Genomic DNA, 18,398 nt, shown 5'->3' with positions numbered 1-18,398 from the left:
TGTTGTGTGTGGTGCAGAGTGTTTCTAGGATTTTGATTAGCTTGTTCTTGGCAACACCACAGACTAGGGATCCGTAACCAAGGAGGATTGGATATCATGCAGAAGGGCAGATTGCACAATGTCCTGTGACGACCTGATAGGCCAGGGCGTCACACCAGCAATACTGATTTTTTTTTTTTTTTTTTTTAGTGTGTGTGTGACTCTCCCCAGGGCTATGGGATACTCGGTCCCAGGCCGTATCTTTAAGGGGACAGTTCACTGGGGGGCCGTAGCCCGGTTCAGTGTCCGTTTTTACAGGGGATTAGTAATAAACGTTTTGTCGTGACGCCACTTGCGGGTTGAGGCTAGGTAGATGGAACCACCTCTGCAAGTCTCTCACCCCTGGGGCTGATGTTAATGGCAGCCTGGATGTCTGGCCCTCTGCAGGTAGGGCCAGGCCCCAGGGGGTAGGTGATGGAGTTAGGCACGGAGAGAAGGTAGGCCACACAAGGGATTGCAGTGTAACTAGTTTGCTTTACTCACAGCGGTTTGATGGATGGTATCCTGAAGAAGGCTGGTCCTCACCACTGGTCCCCTTAGTCCCAGTGCCGGTGTGGTAAGCTGGTGGCTTCTCTCCCCTGCACCTGTCTCTGGTTGGTGGGTCCCTGTGGCTTGGAGCATCTGGGGGTCCCCTCCTGGTAGTCTTACAATATCTAGTCCGTACTGCGGGCAGTGTGAACTCTGTAGGGTCGGTGCTCTGTTCCGGTGCCTGGTTCTCCAGTTACGGTTGATGCCCCCGGACTTTACGGTCAGTGAGGTCCTGGATTATCCCCTCACCGTGCAGATTTTATCAGGTCTGCCTGGAGTATTTACCTGACCTAGAACTCTGTACCCTGTCAGTGCTATGGTTCCGAGAGTACTCCACCGTACTCCTTCAGCAACCACACGCCTGCACCTGACAGGTCACCGTTACACATTACTGTCAGTACTGTTATGTCCGTCTCCTCTCACTTCCACTTACTGACTGTCTGGCCCCTCCTCCCTGGTTGTCTAGTGCAGAGGTTCCCAACTCCAGTCCTCAAGGCACACCAACAGTGCATGTTTTCAGGATTTCCTTAGCATTGCATGGGTGTTGGATTCAGCACCTTTGCAGGTGATTAAATTATCACCTGTGCAATACTAAGGAAACCCTGAAAACATGCACTGTTGGTGTGCCTTGAGAACTGGAGTTGGGAACCTCTGGTCTAGTGGACTGGATCAGTTCCACCCCTAGGTGGCCATCCATTGGGTCCAACCCTAGCCTGTCACTAGTCCTTTGGGAAGGGAAAAAAAAGGGATTATATATGTGTTTTGGTGTTACTGGCACTGGTCTTCTGGGTCCCTGGGGGAAGGCCCTGCATCCTTGACAGGATGCAGTACCTTGTAGCTCGCTGATGGCTTTAGGGGCGCTACATGACATATTTGTATGAGTATGAGTGTGTGTGTGCGAACTGATGCATGTGAGTATGAGCATATGTGTGCGAGATCTGATGCATGTGAGTGTGTATGAGTATGTATGTGCGCGATCTGATGTGTGTGTGTGTGCACAATCTGATGTATGAGTGTGTGTGTATGAGTGTGTGTGTGCATGATCTGATGTATGTGTATAAGTGTGTGTGCGTAATCTGATGTATGTGTGTATGAGTGTGTGTGTGTATGAGTGTGTGTGTGCACGATCTGATGTATGTGTGTATGTGTATGAGTGAGTGTGTGTGTGTGCACGATCTGATGTATGTGTATAAGTGTGTGTGCGTGATCTGATGTATGTGTGTATGTGTATGAGTGAGTGTGTGTGTATGAGTGTGTGTGTGCACGATCTGATGTATGTGTATAAGTGTGTGTGCGTGATCTGATGTATGTGTGTATGAGTGTGCGTGATCTGATGTATGTGTGTATGAGTGTGTGTGTATGTGTATGAGTGTGTGTGTGTGTGTGTGTGTATGAGTGTGTGTGTGTGCACGATCTGATGTATGTGTATAAGTGTGTGTGCGTGATCTGATGTATGTGTGTATGAGTGTGTGTGTGTGTGCACGATCTGATGTATGTGTATAAGTGTGTGTGCGTGATCTGATGTGTGAGTGTCGTCCAGAAGCAGGGGGAGACGGTGTGCTGCATACCTGCTGAGAAGGCCCGCCGGAGATCACAGGAGGACCTGTAAGTGTGAGTTTCCTGGGGATGGGGGGGGGGTGTCTGCATTTTTTGGGGGGGAAACTTACCCCCAATTATGTTTCTACGAGAATAAAACCTACTCCAAAAATAAGACCTAGTACTTTTTTGGGCAAAAAAAAAGGATAAGACTGTCTTATTTTCGGAAAAACATGGTATGTAGTCATGGTGGGATATTATTGGTCTTGTGATAGTGAGTTTTTTGTTCAGTATGCGGATGGTGGTTATATTTAGACACTATATGATGGTAATACTGTGTAGGGTCATGGGGTGCAGGTATTACTTATGCCTGGTATCTTGTTATATTGGTCTTGGTATATTGGGTTTTGTTCAGTAACAGTATGATGGTTATACTTCGACACTGGGCCGCATTAGTGCAGTCATTATCTGCACACAGACTTACATTGCCAAGATCAATACTGGATATGTCGAGTGCTCTCCGCGGAAACCCCCCCCCAGATATTACTCGAGTGTGAAAAACTGAAGTGTGAATGAGGCCTTAGCCAACTAGCATTTCTGACATTCAGCCACTAGATGTCAGCACAAGGTAACTGAATAGTAAAACTAAGCCCAAAATGAGCCCAGCACCAATGTAATGAAGCGACCGCTTTACTGAACTAAGCAAGAAATCCTATAAGAATAGGTAGTGCTGTAAAATACAAAATTCCGTCACTTATCTAGACCGGTGAGACACCATAAAGGGGCGCAGAATTTACACTTCGCAACAATGCGCTCCTACTCTTTGTGAAGGCCACCGAGCCTGGGAGCATCGTCTTCATAGGTTGGTTTCCTACAGAGGTCCATGCACTGCAAGTGGCAAACGTCAGTAATGGCAATAATCCCTGTACTGTTTTAGATAGATTCTTCTCATTTAGATACTGGAATATCGCAGTGTGAACACGGCTGATGGGGACGACATGCACTTTTTTAAAGGGAACCTGTCACCAGTTTTTTCAGAATTGGACCTAAAGTGTCACCTTCTGCAGCTCCTGGGCTGCATTCTATGAAGGTGCACCTTGTTCCCAGACACCCCTTGCAGACCCCACAAATACCTTTAGAAAATCTGTCGCACGTATGTAAATGAACCATTCTGGTTGGATGGGCATCCTTTTCTTGGTCGGATGAGCGTCCTTTTCTTGGTCAGGTGGGCGTCCTTTTCTTGGTCGGATGAGCGTCCTTTTCTTGGTCGGATGAGCGTCCTTTTCTTGGTTGGATGAGCGTCCTTTTCTTGGTCGGATGGGCGTCCTTTTCTTGGTCAGATGAGCGTCCTTTTCTTGGTCGGATGAGCATCCTTTTCTTGGTCGGATGAGCGTCCTTTTCTTGGTCGGATGGGCATCCTTTTCTTGGTCGGATGGGCGTCCTTTTCTTGGTCGGATGGGCGTCCTTTTCTTGGTCGGATGGGCGTCCTTTTCTTGGTCGGATGAGCGTCCTTTTCTTGGTCGGATGGGCGTCCTTTTCTTGGTCGGATGGGCGTCCTTTTCTTGGTCGGATGGGCGTCCTTTTCTTGGTCGGATGGGCGTCCTTTTCTTGGTCGGATGAGCGTCCTTTTCTTGGTCGGATGGGCGTCCTTTTCTTGGTCGGATGGGCGTCCTTTTCTTGGTCGGATGGGCGTCCTTTTCTTGGTCGGATGGGCGTCCTTTTCTTGGTCGGATGAGCGTCCTTTTCTTGGTCGGAGGAGCGTCCTTTTCTTGGTTGGATGAGCGTCCTTTTCTTGGTCGGATGAGCATCCTTTTCTTGGTTGGATGAGCGTCCTTTTCTTGGTCAGATGGGCGTCCCTCTTTTTCAGCTCCTGTTCCTTCTTTTGCCGCTGTTCACTGTTCCCCTTTGATGATTGACATGGATGACGCCTCCGTCATAATCCACGTAGCTAGGCAAAATTGTGCGGGATCGCGCAGGATCACTTCACTATGTCCCATTGCGGGCAGAGCTGAAAACATAGGTGCGCTTGTGCGAGCCGGTGAACTCTTTGCGCAGTTGTGAGACTGTGAGAGACCTCGCCGGCTTGCGCAAGCGCACCTATGTTTTCAGCTCTGCCACAAACCGAGGGTCAGTATTCCAGGATAGTACATATAGCATTCAGTGAGCAGACAGAGACATGGTCAGGAATTGGTCCGAGGTCAGAAGCCAGGAAGAAACGACAAAGACAGAGAGCAGACAGAGGGAAGTCAATAACAGACGGGGTCAAGAAGCCAAGATCAGTACACTTAAGCGAGCTTTACACACAGCGACATCGCTAGCGATGTCGCTGGTGAAAGCACGCGCCCCCGTCGGTTGTGTGTCACAGGCAAATTGCTGCCCGTGTTGCACATCGCTAACACCCGTCACACCTACTTACCTGCCTAGTGACATCGCTGTGGCCGGTGAACTGCCTCCTTTCTAAGGGGGCGGTTTGTTCAGTGTCACAGCGATGTCACTAAGCGGCCGCCCAATAGAAGTGGAGGGGCGGAGATGAGTGGGCCGAACATCCCGCCCACCTCCTTCCTTCCTCATTGCCGGCGGCTGCAGGTAAGGTGAGGTTCCTCGTTCCTGCGGTGTCACACATAGCGATGTGTGCTGCTGCAGGAACAATGAACAACCTGCGTCCTGCAACAGCAACGATAATCGGGAATAGAACGACCGGACAACAATCAACGATAAGGTGAGTAATTTTGATCGTTAACGGTCGTTCCTGCGTTTCACACGCAACGACATCGCTAATGAGGCCGGATGTGCGTCACGAAATCAGTGACCCCAATGACCTCTCGTTAGCGATGTCGTTGTGTGTAAAGCTCTCTTTACACAACAGGAGCCAAAAAGTTCACAAAGTTCTGGCGAAGCATGCCCAGTAATGAAGCAATTACCAGGAATGAGGTGCATCTGCGGAACCATCTCCCAGAACCAGCGTGGAAGCTAGTGCTGAAAGACAACCTGTCTGCAGGTGCTCAAGATACATAGCAGAGCATTTCCAAATGCAAAATGCTCTGCACAAAGGAAACGTAAGTGCCAGCTCAGCATATGAGGAGAGTGTAGCAGAGCATCACCAGTGTGCAAATTGCTCCGCATAGGCTGTAGTAGGTAGAGATGAGAGAACCTGAACTGTAAAGTTGGGGGTTTGTACCAAACAAGGACTTTAAAAAACCCCTCAGTGTTTGAGTTCGGAGTTCAGGTGTGGTCTGTATGCTAACCACTCGAGCGAGCGTCGCTGTGCTCGGATACACTCGGTGCTCAGCCCATTGAGAGCCACTTGCAGTCTCTGACTCCCACTGAGGGTAAAAACAGCATTTTCGGATGTGGTGTCTTCGGCTGCTTTCACACATCAGGTTTTTGCTGAGCGGCACAATATGGCTCTCTGCAGAAAAAAACGCAACAGTTTTTTGTTTTTTTTTGCCGCCGGTTGCATTTTTTCCCACATAGACTTGCATTAGCGCCGTATTGTGCCGCATGGCCTTGCGTTGCATCCATTTTTTCCGGTGCGATTTACAATGCAAGCCTATGGATGCCGGATGCTTCGCGATTTACAATGCAAGCCTATGGACGCCGAATGCGGCGCGATTTACAATGCAAGCCTATGGAAGCCAGATGCGTTTTTTTCCACTGCGCATGCTCAGTATCAAGCCGCATCCGTCAAAAAACGGACGGGTCGCATGGGAAAAACCTATGCAACGTTTTTTTCACCGCATCCGCTGCATAGGTTTTTGAGCCGGATTGAGCCGCACTGCAAAAACCGGATGTGTGAAAGCAGCCTAAACAAGGAAAAATGCCCTCTGCCCGGGAATGCTCTGTTTATGGCTGGCTGTATGCGGACGGAGAGCCGAACTGCCCAATCATTGTCATCCAATGTAGTTTGGACTCCTGGATCAAGTTCAGGTCAAGTGTGGGTCCCGAACTGAACTTTATTTCAAGTCTGTCTGAACCCGGCGAACCCGAACTTCCACAGGTCCGCTCATCTCTAGTAGTAGGTGTAGTAATATTAGCAATTACCTCCAATTAGAAATGTGATATAGTTCTTTTGATATAGCCATATCTCTTACCTCATGTGCAGGGCATTGCAATAGCTTAGGTATCCATGGTTACAACCACTCATAGCGACAGCTACTTGTGGTCATAACCACGAGCTACTGCAATGTCCTGCACATGAGGTAAGAGACATGGCTATATGAGGAGAACTATACCACATTTTTAAGGCATTTGCTAATATAATTACATCTACTACATATTGGGGGATATGATCTTGGAGATGGGAATAACCCTTCATGGGATAACATCTGTCTTTGTGGAGATTCACATGCCAGTGTAAGGAGACTTATAAGCCAAGGAATGTGTAAAGCTACCACTAGGGGGTGCTGGGACTCAGAGGAAGAACTCCTGAGTGTAGTAAGACAAAGGCCCACTAGAAGTTGCGAACACAAGTGCAGGGAGAGTCAATCAGCCAAGGTCTATGCCGAGATGTCACGTCTGTACTGAGGGGTAAGCAAGCGCAAGTCAAAGAACAAAACAGAGGTTGGAGGCCGGGACAACAAGTAAGCACAGGGGAGGGAGTGGAGGTCGGGACACAAAACGGGATCAGGGTCAGGAGGACAGGGATGACAGACCGGACAGGGGGTACAGAGGTCAGGGAGAACAAGTACGCACAGAGGAGGGAGTGGAGGTGAGGACATGGAACGGGACCTGGGTCAGGAGGAGGAGGGAGTGGAGGTGAGGACATGGAACGGGACCTGGGTCAGGAGGAGGAGGGAGTGGAGGTGAGGACATGGAACGGGACCAGGGTCAGGAGGAAGAGGGAGTGGAGGTGAGGACATGGAACGGGACCAGGGTCAGGAGGAGGGAGTGGAGGTGAGGACATGGAACGGGACCAGGGTCAGGAGGAGGAGGGAGTGGAAGTGAGGACATGGAACGGGACCAGGGTCAGGAGGAGGAGGGAGTGGAGGTGAGGACATGGAACGGGACCAGGGTCAGGAGGAGGAGGGAGTGGAGGTGAGGACATGGAACGGGACCAGGGTCAGGAGGAAGAGGGAGTGGAGGTGAGGACATGGAACGGGACCAGGGTCAGGAGGAAGAGGGAGTGGAGGTGAGGACATGGAACGGGACCAGGGTCAGGAGGAGGGAGTGGAGGTGAGGACATGGAACGGGACCAGGGTCAGGAGGAGGGAGTGGAGGTGAGGACATGGAACGGGACCAGGGTCAGGAGGAAGAGGGAGTGGAGGTGAGGACATGGAACGGGACCAGGGTCAGGAGGAAGAGGGAGTGGAGGTGAGGACATGGAACGGGACCAGGGTCAGGAGGAGGGAGTGGAGGTGAGGACATGGAACGGGACCAGGGTCAGGAGGAGGAGGGAGTGGAAGTGAGGACATGGAACGGGACCAGGGTCAGGAGGAGGAGGGAGTGGAGGTGAGGACATGGAACGGGACCAGGGTCAGGAGGAGGAGGGAGTGGAGGTGAGGACATGGACCGGGACCAGGGTCAGGAGGAAGAGGGAGTGGAGGTGAGGACATGGAACGGGACCAGGGTCAGGAGGAGGGAGTGGAGGTGAGGACATGGAACGGGACAAGGGTCAGGAGGAGGGAGTGGAGGTGAGGACATGGAACGGGACAAGGGTCAGGAGGAGGGAGTGGAGGTGAGGACATGGAACGGGACCAGGGTCAGGAGGAGGGAGTGGAGGTGAGGACATGGAACGGGACAAGGGTCAGGAGGAGGGAGTGGAGGTGAGGACATGGAACGGGACAAGGGTCAGGAGGAGGGAGTGGAGGTGAGGACATGGAACGGGACCAGGGTCAGGAGGAAGAGGGAGTGGAGGTGAGGACATGGAACGGGACCAGGGTCAGGAGGACAGGGAAGTCAGGCCGGGCAGGAGGGACGGAGGTCAGGGAGAACACGTACGCACAGGGGAGGGAGCAGAGGTCGGGATACGGAACAGGACCAGGGTCAGGAGGACAGGGATGACAGACAGGGCAGGAGGGACGAAGGTCAGGGAGAACACATACGCACAAAGGAGGGAGTGGAGGTGAGGATACAGGACCAGGGTCAGTAGTGTAGGGAGGTCAGGCAGGGCAGGAGGGATAGAGGTCAGGCAGAACGGTACTGGGTAGTGGGACTTGATCAGAGAATACTCACAGGAACCAGTTGCACGCTGCAGAGCAGGAACTATTACTGGCGGCATCCCGGAGGTAACATCATCAAGATATGGTGGCGTGACCTCCGGAATGAGGCACAACTGAACGGGCCCCTCCCCTCGGACCTAACCTCTGACACAACATACATGCACTGGCTCTGCAGAGTCAAAGCCATGCTAAAATCATGACAGAATTCTCCTCTGGGAATTTAAATATGCAAATTACCTTTTCAGAGAAGAAGATGACCTGAACTCTAGCACCACCTACTGGAAATGGCAATCCTAAAGTTGCCCCTTTAGCCTTGCCACGTGCCTTTGCATACATAGGTGGCGCTAGAGTTCAAGTCCTCTTCCTCTCTGAAAAGGCAATTTGCATTTTCAAAGCTTTGATAATTGGGGCCCTATGTATGTGCTCCTGCCTCCTGAGTGGATCACTTCTCTCCTGTCTTTACACCGGTAGGTGATCTCCGGATCAGGACCACCACCAATCTGCAGGAATATAAAGTGCCAGCAAAACATAAAAGAAAATGCATAAAAGTTGAAGTAAGCTCCGTCACTGGTCACAATAAAAACCTTGTCAGCTCCGAACTTATCAATCCCGGGACGTGTCCTAACGTACCATAAAGGGTTACTCCAGCACTCAAGAGATTACAAAAGATCAAATAGAATTTTGAATATATTTTTTGACTAGCTGTAGAACCCGGCGTTGCCCGGGATAGTAACTGTGTCTCTCCCAGTCTCTTTGTCTCGCTCTGTCTCTGAGTTTCTCTGTCTGTCTATCTCTGTCTGTCAGTTTCTTTTCTTGCCTGTTTTTCCCCGTCTGTCTCTTTCCCCGTCTGTTTCTTTTCATGTTTTTGTCTCTTTCCCTCTCTCTGTCTCTTTCCCTGTCTGCCGCTTACTCTTTCTGTCTCTCTCTATCCGTCTCCCCGACATCTTTTTACCTCACACATAAGCTTCTTATACTAACAATTTATTTTGTTCCTATAGCAACCAATCACAGCTGCTATTAATAACCTATAGCTCGCAGCTCCATTGACTTTAATGGAGGCAGGTTTTTTGGAAAGTAACTGTAAGGTGCGGGGTTAAATTTCCTGTCAAAACATAGTCTATGACGTTCCCTGAGTCATATGGAGTGTCTGTGCAACATTTTGTGATTGTAAATGCGACGGTGCGGGTTCCTTTAGCGGACATACACACACACACACACACACACACACACACACACAGCTTTATATATTCGATTTGTTGCAAAAAGGGTGCACCTCAACGACGTTTCGGCTTCTATGAAGTCTTCATCACGGTTTTGTGTATAAAGCGTTGAGGGTTTGGGGGAAAACAATCTGCAATGTCAGATGGCGCTCAGGGCATCTGGAGACGGGTAAGGTGCCCAAGAATGCAGAGACAAATCATATATGCCAGGTTAAAAGGGGAAGGATGCACAGGATAGAGGAGCAGTGCGTCATGTGTCCACCGATGTACTGGATGAAGTCGCATGCAATGGCGCAATGATGTCCTAACTTACCAGCGGCAAGTCTGCGCCCACACATATTGGTAGCGCCACTTCTACCAGTATCAATGCCATGGTGGCATTCAATATGGAAGCAAATAGAAAACCATTAACAGGAGAGATTTTCCAAAGTTTATTGCACTTATTTAGAGGCAGAGAAAGTATTATTTTACAACCCTGAAGACCTTTTTAAGGCTTGGGTTTCATGCAGCAGCTGCCGCATAAGAGGGGGGCGATACCCAATTATTAAAGGGAACTATCAGGTCCAATATACACCCAGAGCCACGAGCAGTTCTGGGTGTATATTGCTATTCCCTGCCTAACCGTCCCTGTATACACTAGCATAGATAAAGAGATCTATAGAAAAAGGATTTCTAAAGATTCTGCATAATATGCTAATGAGCGAGGGGACTAGTCCTGAGGGCGTTTCTCCTCTGAGCTAGTCAGCCCACATAGCATGGTAGCACGCCCCTGTGGGTGTACTAACATGCTAATACGCAGCACTGCCGTACATACCTCACTGTTCATGGCGGCCGGCGGAGGATGGATGCGCAGTGTGCATGACCTGGAGTACCCAAGGCTTCCGATCATGTGCACTAAATTGATGCCGGGTGTAAGCTTCCCGGCTTCAGTGAGGTATAGTGCATATGATCAGATGATGCAGAGCGCATCGATCCTCCGCCGGCCGCCATGTACAGTGAGGTATGTGCGCATTTATTAGCATGTTAGTATGCCCACAAGGGAGTGCTATCATGCGAATTGGGATGACTAGCTAAGGGGAGAAACGCCCTTGGGACTAGTCCCCGTACTCATTAGCATACGGTAAAAGATCTTTAGAAATCCTTTTTATATAGATCTCTTTATCTATGCCAGTGTATACAGGGACGGTCAGGCAGGGATTAGTAATATACACAGAACTGCCCGTGGTCCTGGGTACATATTAGACCTGACAGGTTCCCTTTAACTTAGACCCCCATTTCCAATGGAATTGTGGGAATATTAGTCCCCACATGCAGCAGCTGTACATGAAGGCACGGATACAATAAAACTATCCAATAAACAGTATATATACACATTGGTAAGTGCTACTGATCCTGAGCTAGCCTGCAGTATAGCCTAGGGCTCATGTCATTAGTTTTTCAGCCTTCAGAGCTGAAATCTTGCATTTTTTTTGCAGTTTCATTGTCAGCACACAGATTGGTCATTAATTCCTCGCATTACGGCAGCTCAGCTCGGATTTTAGTGGTAGACCGTTTTTTTTTTTTTCTTCTGCTAGAACCTGATACTATTATAAATCAATTGGGTCCTTTGGTACTGTTGATATCAATCAGTTGCCAGTTTTGTTCTCATTTTATTCCTGTTGCTCCTCTGAGTATTCCGTTTTTTTTCCTTTCTAAAATCCGCCATACGGTTCCTGAGATATTAGCCTTTTTATGTAGTGCAATTTTTTTTTAATCTTTACTAAGGGGGCGTGGCTAACAAGAATAATGCAGAGTAGCCTAAATACACGCCCCCGAGGATCGCTTGAGCCATATAACCTTGGTAAAAACCATAAAAAAATATCATTGAATAAAATGACCCATATCTATGCAACTGTATGGCGGATTTAGGAACAAATATACTCGGGAGTACAAAGCGGCATCAAATAAAAGCAAAAATACGACACACTTGACCTGGTGACCGGGTCTTTACATCTGAGTCATTCATGGCCGAGTTGGTTATACCTGTCCATACATGGTGGTCAAAATTACACATGGACTGCTCTACAGTTTCCATAATTTTAGTTCACCTCCATAGGATTTCATAATCTCCACCACCTCTGAACCCAGCATGTAGTCAGATACTCCCATCAAGCCATGAAGAGATATAAACACCCCATTAATAACCCCTGCCTGATAACAACTGTGAATCCAGCGCTAGGTTTTGCTATAAAAGAGAAATACAAAATATTTTATAAAGGTATGTAACTTTATATCTATGTATAAACAGTGTAATTAAAGGGAATCTGTCATTAAGACAACCCCCATAGGTCTATGAAATGTAAATCTATCGACACCTTTATATCTTTTATCTGTTGCTGCCTTTCTGGAAAAAAAAATATGTTTTCATACATACATTTGAGAATGTTATTTCTGAGGAATGCAGCAACAGATAAAAGATATAAAAGGTGGAGATGGATTTTGTTTTCAAATGTCAAGATATGGGGTTATTTTGCTGATACATTCCCTTTAAAAGGTGTAGCGCCTCCCATTTCTGCATCAGGCACGGAGAGAACCTGCTGTGCTCCTCTGTGATAGTCTGATCCCTGGGAGTCATAGCGCACGCTGTACAGGATGCTGGCGGTGCCTATCCGAGCAGAGTGCAGAAATAGAAGGCGATATATGAGGTTCTGGCTGGTCAGCGTCACTACACATATGTTAGACCACCATCTGGTGTGTAGTAGTCCGCCCTCCGCTACTTTATGGGTAACATATTAGTGATGTGTTGGTCGTGAACGATCCGACTCCCTGCTGTGACAGACAGGAGCCGGATCACCAGTGAGAGCCGCTAAAGTCTCTAAACTGTTCTTTTGAAACCCCGCCCACCCGTGGCTAAACTCCGCCTACTCAACAATCTAATTGGTCACTTGTAAGTGGGCGGGATTTAGCCACGGTGGGCGGGGTTTTGGCGGCATTACTATAATCTTAAATATATGTTCACCTGGCGTGAACACATATTTAATAAGGAGCCAAGAACGAGCTGAAAGATCTGGCTCTTTTTGGTGAACGGAGCCATGGGAGCCGAATCACCAAAAAGAGCCGGACTGCCCATCACTGTAACATATTGGTCATTAACACAGCCAGGCCCCTATAAGACACAGTGGCATCACCACACTTCCCGCCAAAATCCTCCCGCCAAGTCATGTGACCACATTCCTGGTCATCATTGGTTGCTCAAGTCACATGATTAGGTTCCTGGAGACCATTGGCTGTAGAAATCATGTGAACACATTCCTAGTAGTCATTGGCTGCACAAGTCTCCTGACCACATTCTCATTGGTTTGAAAGAATCACATGTCCATAGTACTTGGTCATTGGCGACATGTGAACACATTCCTGGTCATCATTGGCTGCAGAAGTGATGTGACTATATTTGTGGTCCTCATTGGCTGCACAAGTCATGTGTCCATAGTCCTGGTGACCATTGGCTGCACAAGTCATGTAACTCCATTCTCATTGGCTGCATAAATCACGTGTCCATAGTTGTGGTCACCATTGGCTGCACAAGGCATGTGACCACTTTCCTGGTCCGTCATTGGCTGCAGTCTGGGGAGCCGCCATTGCAGGCTCGGCGGTCACAATGCCAGGGCCTCCCTGCTGCTGGTCGGGATGAGCTGGCTCCGGCTGCAGGTGCTGTCCCTCCTCTTGCCCCGTACGTCTCCGGGATACTGGGGCAGCTCGCGGCAGAAGTCCGGGGAGGTTCCCCTGCGGAGCAGCTGGTTGCACGGTGCTCTCCCCCCGGTGCCCGGCCCGTCCCAGCTGTACGCCCGCTGGATGGCGGGCTCCGGTAGGGGCAGGGCGGCGGTCTCCTCCGCGGGCACGGAGCGGGTCAGGCTCCCGCGGGGCTGCGCGCTGTCCTCCCGGCGGTGGGAGAAGGGCCGGGAGAAGCGCTGCAGCACCTGGCGGGACAGCGGCTTGGGGCTGCGGGCGGTGTTCTCCCCGGGGTCCGGGCTGCGGCTCCCGCTCAGCGCCCGCTCACAGTCCCGGTGGCCGGACACCCGCGCGGCGTCCAGGGCAGAGATGCCCGCCCTGTTGGTGGCGTCCAGGCGGAGCCCGAAGCGCTTGTAGGCGCGGAGCAGGAAGAGCAGCTCCGCGCTGTGGCCGCAGGACGCCGCGTACATCAGCGGCCGGTTCCCGTCCCGGTCCGCGAGCTCCGGGTCCGCGCTGTGCTGCACCAGCAGCTTCACGGCGTCCAGGTGCCCGAGCTCGCAGGCCAGGCTCAGCGCCGTGCGCCCCGCCGCGTCCTGCCCGTTCACATCCGCGCCCTTGTCCAGGAGCAGCCGCACGAAGCGGCCCCGGAGCTCAGCCTCCCGCAGACACACGGCGAACATCAGCGGCGTCCGGCCCTGCTCCCCCGCCGGGGAGTTCACGATCCTGCGGTCCAGAGCGTCCAGCACGAAGCGGGCCAGGTGCACCTTACCCCCGTGCATGGCGTCCAGGAAGGTGCGGGTGCCCGAGCTGCGCCGGAGGTCCCGGGGACGGAGCATGCTGCGGCGGGCGGAGGAGAGCGGCACTGAGGAGCGCGCAGGGGACCGCGGCTTTATACAGCCTGGTGACCATGGCAACGGGGAAGAGCCGAGGATGGAGGGCGGCGGTGTCAGCGCTGAGCACGGGAGACAGGGGGCTCACTATATACCACAGGGAGCTCACTATATACCACAGGGGGCTCACTATATACCACAGGGAGCTCACTATATACCACAGGGGGCTCACTATATACCACAGGGGGCTCACTATATACCACAGGGGGCTCACTATATACCACAGGGGGCTCACTATATACCACAGGGAGCTCACTATATACCACAGGGGGCTCACTATATACCACAGGGGGCTCACTATATACCACAGGGAGCTCACTATATACCACAGGGGGCTCACTATATAGCACAGGGAGCTCCTACTATACCACAGGGGGCTCACTATATACCACAGGGGGCTCACTATATACCACAGGGGGCTCACTATATAGCACAGGGAGCTCCTACTATACCACAGGGGGCTCACTATATAGCACAGGGGGCTCACTATATAGCACAGGGGGCTCACTATATACCACAGGGGGCTCACTATATACCACAGGGGGCTCACTATATAGCACGGGGGCTCACTATATACCACAGGGGGCTCACTATATAGCACAGGGGGCTCACTATATAGCACGGGACGGGAGCTCACTATATAGCACAGGGGCTCCTAGTATACCACAGGGGGCTCACTATATAGCACGGGGGCTCACTATATAGCACGGGACGGGAGCTCACTATATAGCACAGGGGGCTCACTATATACCACAGGGGGCTCACTATATAGCACAGGGGGCTCACTATATAGCACGGGACGGGAGCTCACTATATACCACAGGGGGCTCACTATATAGCACGGGGGCTCACTATATACCACAGGGGGCTCACTATATAGCACAGGGGGCTCACTATATAGCACGGGACGGGAGCTCACTATATAGCACAGGGGCTCCTAGTATACCACAGGGGGCTCACTATATAGCACGGGGGCTCACTATATAGCACGGGACGGGAGCTCACTATATAGCACAGGGGGCTCACTATATACCACAGGGGGCTCACTATATAGCACAGGGGGCTCACTATATAGCACGGGACGGGAGCTCACTATATAGCACAGGGGGCTCACTATATAGCACGGGGGCTCACTATATACCACAGGGGGCTCACTATATAGCACAGGGGGCTCACTATATAGCACGGGACGGGAGCTCACTATATAGCACAGGGGGCTCACTATATACCACAGGGGGCTCACTATATAGCACAGGGGGCTCACTATATAGCACGGGACGGGAGCTCACTATATAGCACAGGGGGCTCACTATATACCACAGGGGGCTCACTATATAGCACAGGGGGCTCACTATATAGCACAGGGGGCTCACTATATAGCACGGGACGGGAGCTCACTATATAGCACAGGGGGCTCACTATATACCACAGGGGGCTCACTATATAGCACAGGGGGCTCACTATATAGCACAGGGGGCTCACTATATACCACAGGGGGCTCACTATATACCACAGGGGGCTCACTATATAGCACAGGGGGCTCACTATATAGCACGGGGGCTCCTACTATATAGCACGGGGGCTCCTACTATATAGCACGGGGGCTCCTACTATATAGCACGGGGGCTCACTATATACCACAGGGGGCTCACTATATACCACAGGGGGCTCACTATATACCACAGGGAGCTCACTATATTCCACAGGGGGCTCACTATATACCACAGGGGGCTCACTATATACCACAGGGGGCTCACTATATACCACAGGGAGCTCACTATATACCACAGGGGGCTCACTATATACCACAGGGGGCTCACTATATACCACAGGGGGCTCACTATATAGCACAGGGGGCTCACTATATACCACAGGGAGCTCACTATATACCACAGGGAGCTCACTATATAGCACAGGGGGCTCACTATATACCACAGGGGGCTCACTATATACCACAGGGGGCTCACTATATACCACAGGGGGCTCACTATATACCACAGGGGGCTCACTATATAGCACGGGGCTCCTAGTATACCACAGGGGGCTCACTATATACCACAGGGAGCTCACTATATAGCACGGGGCTCCTAGTATACCACAGGGGGCTCACTATATAGCACAGGGGGCTCACTATATAGCACAGGGGGCTCACTATATACCACAGGGAGCTCACTATATAGCACGGGGCTCCTACTATATAGCACGGGGGCTCACTATATACCACAGGGAGCTCACTATATACCACAGGGGGCTCACTATATACCACAGGGGGCTCACTATATACCACAGGGAGCTCACTATATACCACAGGGGGCTCACTATATACCACAGGGGGCTCACTATATACCACAGGGGGCTCACTATATAGCACGGGGCTCACTATATACCACAGGGAGCTCACTATATAGCACGGGGCTCCTAGTATACCACAGGGGGCTCACTATATACCACAGGGGGCTCACTATATAGCACAGGGAGCTCACTATATACCACAGGGGGCTCACTATATAGCACAGGGGGCTCACTATATACCACAGGGGGCTCACTATATACCACAGGGGGCTCACTATATACCACAGGGGGCTCACTATATAGCACGGGGCTCCTAGTATACCACAGGGAGCTCACTATATACCACAGGGAGCTCACTATATACCACAGGGAGCTCACTATATAGCACGGGGCTCCTAGTATACCACAGGGGGCTCACTATATACCACAGGGAGCTCACTATATAGCACGGGGCTCCTAGTATACCACAGGGGGCTCACTATATAGCACGGGGCTCCTAGTATACCACAGGGAGCTCACTATATACCACAGGGAGCTCACTATATAGCACGGGGCTCCTACTATACCACAGGGGGCTCACTATATACCACAGGGAGCTCCTACTATACCACAGGGGGCTCACTATATAGCACGGGGGCTCACTATATACCACAGGGAGCTCACTATATAGCACGGGGCTCCTAGTATACCACAGGGGGCTCACTATATAGCACGGGGCTCCTAGTATACCACAGGGGGCTCACTATATAGCACGGGGCTCCTACTATACCACAGGGGGCTCACTATATACCACAGGGAGCTCACTATATACCACAGGGGGCTCACTATATACCACAGGGGGCTCACTATATACCACAGGGGGCTCACTATATAGCACAGGGGGCTCACTATATACCACAGGGAGCTCACTATATACCACAGGGGGCTCACTATATAGCACAGGGGGCTCACTATATACCACAGGGGGCTCACTATATACCACAGGGGGCTCACTATATACCACAGGGGGCTCACTATATAGCACGGGGCTCCTAGTATACCACAGGGGGCTCACTATATAGCACAGGGGGCTCACTATATAGCACAGGGGGCTCACTATATACCACAGGGAGCTCACTATATAGCACAGGGGGCTCACTATATACCACAGGGGGCTCACTATATACCACAGGGGGCTCACTATATACCACAGGGGGCTCACTATATAGCACGGGGCTCCTAGTATACCACAGGGGGCTCACTATATAGCACAGGGGGCTCACTATATAGCACAGGGGGCTCACTATATACCACAGGGGGCTCCTACTATATAGCACGGGGGCTCACTATATACCACAGGGAGCTCACTATATACCACAGGGGGCTCACTATATACCACAGGGGGCTCACTATATACCACAGGGGGCTCACTATATAGCACGGGGCTCACTATATACCACAGGGAGCTCACTATATAGCACGGGGCTCCTAGTATACCACAGGGGGCTCACTATATACCACAGGGGGCTCACTATATAGCACAGGGAGCTCACTATATACCACAGGGGGCTCACTATATAGCACAGGGGGCTCACTATATAGCACAGGGGGCTCACTATATACCACAGGGGGCTCACTATATACCACAGGGGGCTCACTATATAGCACGGGGCTCCTAGTATACCACAGGGAGCTCACTATATACCACAGGGAGCTCACTATATAGCACGGGGCTCCTAGTATACCACAGGGGGCTCACTATATACCACAGGGAGCTCACTATATAGCACGGGGCTCCTAGTATACCACAGGGGGCTCACTATATAGCACGGGGCTCCTAGTATACCACAGGGAGCTCACTATATACCACAGGGAGCTCACTATATAGCACGGGGCTCCTACTATACCACAGGGGGCTCACTATATACCACAGGGAGCTCCTACTATACCACAGGGGGCTCACTATATAGCACGGGGGCTCACTATATACCACAGGGAGCTCACTATATAGCACGGGGCTCCTAGTATACCACAGGGGGCTCACTATA

At 51.1% G+C, this 18,398-nt stretch overlaps 1 protein-coding gene across 1 annotated transcript; it reads right to left on the bottom strand.

Annotated features, from left to right (window-relative positions):
- Window positions 1–9,911: 9,911 nt before the first annotated feature.
- ANKRD63 (ankyrin repeat domain 63) lies at window positions 9,912–14,037 on the bottom strand. The gene has a single exon (XM_075330914.1). The coding sequence runs from the start codon at window positions 14,023–14,025 to the stop codon at window positions 13,114–13,116; it is 912 nt and encodes a 303-aa protein (XP_075187029.1). The 5' UTR covers window positions 14,026–14,037; the 3' UTR covers window positions 9,912–13,113.
- Window positions 14,038–18,398: the final 4,361 nt, after the last annotated feature.

The sequence above is a fragment of the Anomaloglossus baeobatrachus genome, chromosome 12 (genome assembly GCF_048569485.1).
Source record: "Anomaloglossus baeobatrachus isolate aAnoBae1 chromosome 12, aAnoBae1.hap1, whole genome shotgun sequence".
Classification (NCBI taxonomy): Eukaryota; Metazoa; Chordata; class Amphibia; order Anura; family Aromobatidae; genus Anomaloglossus; species Anomaloglossus baeobatrachus.
Note: the sequence above shows the minus strand (reverse complement) of the source record. Positions and strands in the feature narration are given on the sequence as shown.

Coding starts and splice junctions, on each gene's coding strand:
- ANKRD63 (XM_075330914.1), bottom strand. CDS start 14,025: ATGCTCCGTCCCCGGGACCTCCGGCGCAGCTCGGGCACCCGCACCTTC.